This window comes from Engraulis encrasicolus, chromosome 22 (assembly GCF_034702125.1).
Source record: "Engraulis encrasicolus isolate BLACKSEA-1 chromosome 22, IST_EnEncr_1.0, whole genome shotgun sequence".
Classification (NCBI taxonomy): Eukaryota; Metazoa; Chordata; class Actinopteri; order Clupeiformes; family Engraulidae; genus Engraulis; species Engraulis encrasicolus.
The window spans coordinates 24,353,502-24,361,001 of NC_085878.1; the positions used below are offsets into that span (position 1 = coordinate 24,353,502).

At 50.6% G+C, this 7,500-nt stretch overlaps 1 protein-coding gene across 8 annotated transcripts in view; it reads right to left on the bottom strand.

Annotated features, from left to right (window-relative positions):
• The window catches only part of arnt2 (aryl-hydrocarbon receptor nuclear translocator 2), an 89,983-nt gene that overhangs the window by 30,272 nt on the left and 52,211 nt on the right, over positions 1–7,500 (bottom strand). For all 8 annotated transcript variants that reach the window (XM_063188745.1, XM_063188744.1, XM_063188743.1 and 5 more), the window contains 2 exons: positions 6,252–6,326; positions 785–936 (listed from right to left, as the gene is read on the bottom strand). In XM_063188745.1, the coding sequence (XP_063044815.1) occupies positions 785–936; positions 6,252–6,326 (227 nt within the window). The remainder of the gene's footprint in view (positions 1–784; positions 937–6,251; positions 6,327–7,500) is intronic.

Below are 7,500 nucleotides of genomic sequence, written 5' to 3' on the forward strand. Positions count from 1 at the left end.
GGAGAGGAGAGGAGAGGAGAGGAGAGGAGAGGAGAGGAGAGGAGAGGAGAGGAGAGGAGAGGAGAGGAGAGGAGAGGAGAGGAGAGGAGAGGAGAGTAAAGTAGAGGTTGGTGAAGAGGGAGGACAGGATGAGGAGGAACAAGCTATTTAACATTGGTAGTGGTGTGGGTGATGTACTCAATCTTATCGATGTAAGAGAAAAGATGGGAGGAGCATAGGAGAATAACGCAGGTGAAGATAAGAGTAGAGAGGAGAGTAAGGGAGGAGAGGAGAAGAAAGGAACAGAGAGAGGAAAAGCAGCCTACTTGACATTGGTGTTGTTGCAGATGATGTACTCAATTTTATCCGAGAAGGGGAAGAGATGAGGAGAGTAGAGGGGAGAGGAGAGCAAGGACAGAGAGGAGCAAGACATGTAGAGTAGAGAGGAGAGAATGGAGGAAAAGAACAAAAGATACCCCACTGTACTTGACATTGGTGCTGATGCAAATGATGTACACACTCGTGAAAGGGGGATGATGAATATAAAAAGAAGAGGAAAGGAGAATAGAGGATATGAGCATAAAAGAATAGAGGAAAAAATGTAGAGAAGAGAGGAGAGTAAGGAAGAGAGGAGGAGAGACGACCTACTTGACACTGGTGTTGGTGCACATGATGTGGCCCGACCTCATCCGAGTACGGGAAGAGAAGATGAGGAGAGTATAGAATGAGAGGATGAAAGAAGTAGAGAGATTTAAGAGGGAGAGGAGAAGAAAGGAGTGTAGAGATTTTAAAAAAAGCGACCTACTTGACATTGGTGTTGGTGCAGATGATGTACTCGATCTCGTCCGAGTAGGGGTTCTGGAAGGTGAAGGAGCTGGTGCGGATCAGCATCCACTCGCGGTTCTTCATGCGGAAACGATACATCACCGACAGCACCTGGCCCTTCAGCTTTACCACCTGCAGACCCAGATGAGAGAGAGAGAGAGAGAGAGAGAGAGAGAGAGAGAGAGAGAGAGAGAGAGAGAGAGAGAGAGAGAGAGAGAGAGAGAGAGAGAACATCAGAACAACACAGAACATCTGCCCCTGAGGCTCAGATGCTCAGATCCCCCGGAACACTTCTTAGAACACTTTATTCAGAACCGTGTGAATCGTGCCAGAACCCTCGGGGGGATTCAGAAATGTATTGTAGTATTATGGAGGCAAGAGTGTTTGAACATATGCATGTGGTGTGATGTGAAGAAACGAGCGTGCACGGAGGAGAAGAGTAGGGGTGTGGGGGAGTTTTTTTTCGGGGACGGGGGGACAGATGTGAAAGGCCCCATCTGCTTGGAACGAACCGTGGGAAAGAGGTATACTGCCACTGCCTGCGCAGTGACAATTCACACGACGGCTGTTTGTGTGTAGTAAGTTAGTGTGTGGCTGCACTTATTTTGGAACATGTTGCAAAACAAACTGACAACTTCGGCAAAAACCAATTACCAGCACAAACAATGAAGCCCTATTTTTTATCGCATTTTGAGGTTTCAAACGGTTTGGCTGGCTCAGACAGGGCCTCTGAGATAGCGAGGAATTTGACTGTTCAGCACAGCACACAGCACAGCACAGCACAGCACAGGGGTGAGGCCAAGATATGGTGCGTTGCATAACCACTGTCTGTCTCCTTGTGTCTGCATTAAAACTATAGTATGTGTGGGGGGCCCCCCACAAATGAGCTTGAAAGATAATGAGATTGGGCAGAGTGCGTGAGCGAGAGATGCTTGCGTGCAAGCAGTGTGTGGGGGTATGTCATGGTCCATGTGTGTGTGTGTGTGTGTGTGTGTGTGTGTGTGTGTGTGTGTGTGTGTGTGTGTGTGTGTGTGTGTGTGTGAGTGTGTGTGTGTGTGTAGGACGCATTGCGAAGATGCCTTTACATCTACATAAGTCGATCATACGGGCCCTCGGTTCACCAAAAACGCTGCTGGCGTGAGACACTTGGCAGACTCCCAGCCTCAAATACTGGACTTTATACCCCCCCACACGCGCACACGCACACACACACACACACACACACACACACACACACACATACACACACACGCACACATGTATACACACACAGACACGCACACACGGACGCACACACACACACACACCTCCATCTTATACATTCTTTCCGTAGTACAGTACCATTTCTGCTGTCAGTCTGCTGACAGGGGTTATGGTTTCCATCTGAATAAAAAATGTCACGGCCAACGTAAACGAGCCAAGTGGTTTAGCTTTCTTCCTTTCTGTTTCTGTTTTTGAAATTCATTATTTTATTCATGTGAATGACTGGGCTGGATGTAGTGGATTGAAGGAGAAAAAAAAAATCTTATCTGAGTTCGAAAACACAGGCTGCAGGATGGGCTTCCTAATGTAAACCAGTTGGAGGGAGCCACACCTCAAAATGTTTTGGGGTGCAGCTCAGTGTGTGTGTGTGTGTGTGTGTGTGTGTGTGTGTGTGTGTGTGTGTGTGTGTGTGTGTGTGTGTGTGTGTGTGTGTGTGTGTGTGTGTGTGTGTGTGTGTGTGTGTGTGTGTGTGTGTGTGTGTGTGTGCACGCGCATGTGTGTGTGTGCGTGTGTGTGTGAGTGTGTTTGGGGGTCTTTTCAAATGGGAACCAGAGGTGGAAGGTACCGTGAATATGAATACTCGAGAGCGAAACAACAAAGCTGCGGGCTGTGTGTTCCTTCAGAGAGGGAGAGGACCCGGCTGGGTTGAAGTGGGCCGTGGGGTGTTTGTGTTGGCGGCCCCAGATGAGCAGAGCAGAGCAGAAAAGAGCAGAGCTGGCTGATGAGACTGAGAGGAGACCTCCCTCCCTCCTCACCCCTCCTCTCCGTTCCTCTCCTCCTCTCATCTCCGCTCCTCCCCCGTCTCCTCTCCTCCTTCATCTACTCCTCTCCTCCTCCTCCTCCCTCATTCCCCCCTCTCCTCTCTCTCCTCTCCTCCTTCCTCTACCCCTCTCCTCTCCTACCCTCCTCTCCTCCTTCCCCCTCTTGTTCTTCCTCTCACTCTCTCCTCTCCTTCTTCCTCTACTCCTCTCCTCCTTACCCCTCTCCACCTCCTCCTCTCCTTTCCTCCTTCCCCCTCTCATCTCTCTCCTCTCCTTCTTCCTTTACTCCTCTCCTCCTCCTCTCCTCTCCTCTCCTCCTCCCCCTCTCCTTTCTATTATCTCCTCCTCTCCTCTCTCTCCTCCTTCACCTTCCTCTCCTCCGTCTCCTTCCACGGGAAATGGAGGCCATGAAAGATGGGCACGGGCTCTGAAGGCAGACGATCGGCTGTTTCAGCGCCTCGCCCTTTTCCCTCAGTCAACAAGCACGGGGGCATCGGGATCACATCCACATCCACATCCACAGCTGGGATGGGTTGAGGAGGACAGGACAGGGCAGGACAGGACAGGACAGGGAGGGAAGAGGAAGGGAGGGGAGGGGCAGGGCAGAATAACCGCTCACTCTCAAGGAGGTCTTGCACCTTGGCCTCACAATCTCTACACTCTCAGTCTCAATCAATCGACTGTTTTGCTTTTGTACCTTTAATATGTTACTGCAAACTTGCACTCTTGGCCCCGTAAGCGCCATCTCTCTCTCTCTCTTTTATCTTTCATGTGGTGGTGCGATCGCTTCACAGCATATAATCCCAGTGCTTTATAATTATGTATAAAGCAAATGTTGGTGTTCTGCAAATCATTGTAGGGTAACCTTACACCTCCACAGCCATAAAAGGAGGTCTCCCACCCTTGGCCTCCACAAGCTCCATCTCAGAATTCTCCACCTCAATCAACCAACGGCTTGCTTTGTTTTGTATCTTTAATGTGTTCTTGCACAAATTTGCATCATAGCACGTGACCTACCACAGTGCTACATAACTATACGAGTGTTCTGCAGGTCAGGACAGAGTAGAGCAACCTCACATACTGAAACAGATCTCGAGTTGCACCCTTGGCCTCATTCTTAATCAGTCGACTGTTTGCTTTGCTTTGTATATTTTATGTGTTGTTGCAAACGCATCATAGCACCGTATCCTGGTGCTAGCTAATTGTCTTTGGTGTCCTGCAGTGCAGAGGAGGGCAACATCAGACCTTAACAAAACGAGGTATTGCCCCGTTGCCCTGACATTCTTCATCTCAATCAATGTACTGCTTGTTTTTCTTCAAAATCTTTTATGCATTGCATGATTGCAGCAACTATGCCGGTGTTCCTGCGAAAGGTAAATGATTTTAATGTGCTGACACCAGTTAACTGCCTGCTTTCGCAAGACGCCACACCGTCTGAAGCATAATGTTATTCGTGTCTCGACTCATATCGGCGCCCCGAGCCAAAAATAACACGGCGTGTCCTTTAGCGCACCGTGCGGAGAGGTGCAAGGCACTTACTCTTCATTAAGTGTCAGAGAGTGTTGAAGTTACAGTCACATCTTGAGTAATGGTGGAGTCTGGGGAGCAGGTGTACAGTACATGATGCAAGCGTGTTGCAAGCTGGTGGTGCCCCCCCACATAGAGGAGGAGTTATAGGGATGGGGGGCAAGCGGGGGATTTAGCCCCTGGGCCCAGGGCCCACCAGTATTGGCGATGGGAGCCCTATTATGACCTTAGCAGGCTGTTTGGGGGGGCCGTATCAGTATTTTTCTCTGGGGCCGTGCGTGCTAGGGCCCCCACCCCCCTCCTCCTGTCCTGCTACCCTCCCACCCCCTCTTCGTGTAGCCCCTTTTTCATTTGTCAAAGTCCTTCGATGGGAAAGAGGCAAGAGGTTTTCCCGACAGCCAGTGTACAGTGTTGGTATTGCCCAAAATTACGCAACACAGGTCTTCACTGGAATCTCCTGTCTCTTTTTTTTTCAACCAAGTCTCTTATTTAATTGTTATTTAAAAAAATAATCTTTCGTGCTTCGCAGGAACATTATGCACCCACAGGCATAAGTCACTGACCCGACATGCCCTCGGAGGTGCGGCGGTGCAGGGGTGCATTCCTCCCAGCTGCCTGGCACCTTGGCACCGTACCCACCCTGGGCATGGCATGAGAGGGGAGAGCACCACCCGGATTTGGGCAGGGTTGGAGCAGGGTAGTGCAGGGCAAAAGGAAAGGGAAGGGCAGAGAGGAGAGGAGAGGAGATCACTGATGAATGGAGAATACCACCCTGGATCAGAGGATGGAGATGAACAAAAAAACAACAGCGATGAATGAATAAAATGAAACAATTCAGCTGAATGACCTTAGAAGGACGGCTCTACAGAGGCAGAGGAGAGATTACAGAGAGCGGAAAAAAGACAATGAGAGAGAGAGAGAGAGAGAGAGAGAGAGAGAGAGTGGCAGAGAGAGTAGGAAAAAGAGAGGGAAAAGATAGCAGGAGCGAGAGATGGTGAACGCATGAGCGAGAGGAAGAGAGAGAGCGAGAGAAAAACAGTCAGTGAGAGAGTAAGACAATGTATGAGAGAGAGAGAGAGAGAGAGAGAGAGAGAGAGAGAGACAGACAGAGACAGACAGAAAGAGAGAGAGATGGATAGAGAATGAATGAAAGAAAGAAAGAACGAAAAAGAGAGAACGTTAGAGCAGCAGGGAGCCAGGGAGATGGGAGAGTGCACAGGCCCAACAGCGTGTGTCAGGCCAACGAGCATAATAATTACAGCTCCCTCCCATCTAAGGCCAGTAGGACAATGGCTGCCGGGGAGTGCCGTAATAACAGACAATCTGCTTTGAGGACGAGGAGCCCCTTTCAGGACGATGACAAAGAGGCGCTTTATTGCCACTAAGCTGGCGGAGGCGGCCACGATTGTGTGGGCAGACGAGGCGAAATGTGGCAGGCGGGCGCATAAACAAGTGTACTTACTGACACTCTCATAGAGTGGCTGCTGAGTGCCTGACTGTGGTGCGGTGTGCATTCAGTGGAGCATGCATTTGCACACACACACACAGAAGGCGATACAGAAAGCCACACAAAGGCAAAACACCTTGGACTGGGGATCCCCCTAACGGGATCTGGGCCACAAAGGTAAGCATACAGATACACAGACACAGACACAGACACAGACACAGACACAGACACACACACATCAACACACATAATAACACACATCACATCCACACCCACATACGCATGCATGCACGCACGCACGCATGCACACACACACACACACACACACTTATGCACGTACGCAAGCAGGCACACACACGCACACACATACAGAGAGAGAGAGAGAGAGAGAGAGAGAGAGAGAGAGGGAGAGAGAGAGAGAGAGAGAGAGAGAGAAAACGACACAGTACCTGCTGAAAGCTTTCCCGAAGGTGGCTCTGGTCTTCTGGGTGGCAGAACTCCAGGATATCTTTACCAAGCAGATCCTGTAGAAACAACAGAGGAAGACATAATGGGCACACTGGGGATGCACACACATGCAGGTGCCCACACAAACGCGCACACCGAACACACACACACACACACACACACACACACACACACACACACACACACACACACACACACACACACACACACACACACACACACACACACACACACACACAGCTACACACAGAGACAGAGGGCAGAGAAATGGAGAAAGAAACAGAAGAGAGACAAAAAAGAAACAAGAGAGACAAAGATACGGAAAAGCTTTGCACACAATAACCGGGGAAACACCTGTCAAGCGCAGTGCACTGATTAAGATCTCCAGACACATTCTCATAAAAGCAGGGGCAGGGCCGCAAGATGCCAACCAGACATCTCTTCAGCCTCGAGTGCTTCCACTCAGACACTGGGTTTGAAGATGAGCGGAGCGGAGAGGAGAGGAGAGGAGAGGAGAGGAGAGGAGAGGAGAGGAGAGGAGAGGAGAGCAGGAGAGGAGAAAGGGAGAGGAGAGGAGAGAAGAGGAGATTTGTTGAGAGAGGAGAGGAGAGGAGAGGATGAGAGGAGAAAGGGAGAGGAGAGGAGAGGAGAGGAGAGGAGAGGAGAGGAGAGAGGAGATGAGAGGCAAAGCAAGGAGAGGAGAGGAGAAGAGACGAAGAGGAGAGGTGAAGAGAGAAAGAGGAGGGGAGAGGATAGGGGAGGTGAGAGGGGATTAGAGGAAAGAGGAGAGGAGGTGAGCATGAACAGATGGGAGAGGAGAGGAGAGGAGAGGAGAGTGGAATAGAGGGAAGAGGAGAGGGGAGGAGGGGGAGGAGAGGTGAGGTGAGGAGAAGAGAGGACAGGAGAAAAGAGGCAGAGGAAGGGAGAGGAGAGGTGGGGTGAGGGGATGAGAGGAGAGAGGAGAGGAGGTGAGGAGAAGAAGAGAGGAGAGGAGAGGAGAAGTGAGGAAAGGAAAGGAGGCGTCGAGAGAGGAGAGGAGAGGAGAGGAGAGGAGAGGAGAGGAGAGGAGAGGAGAGGAGAGGAGAGGAGAGGAGAGGAGAGGAGAGGAGAGGAGAGGAGAGGAAAGGAAAGGGGGGTATGGAGAGGGAGTTGAGGAGAGGAGAGGAGAGGAAAGGGGGGGTGTGGAGAGGGAGGTGAGGAGAGGGAGCTTAAGATGTCTCATGAGATGTG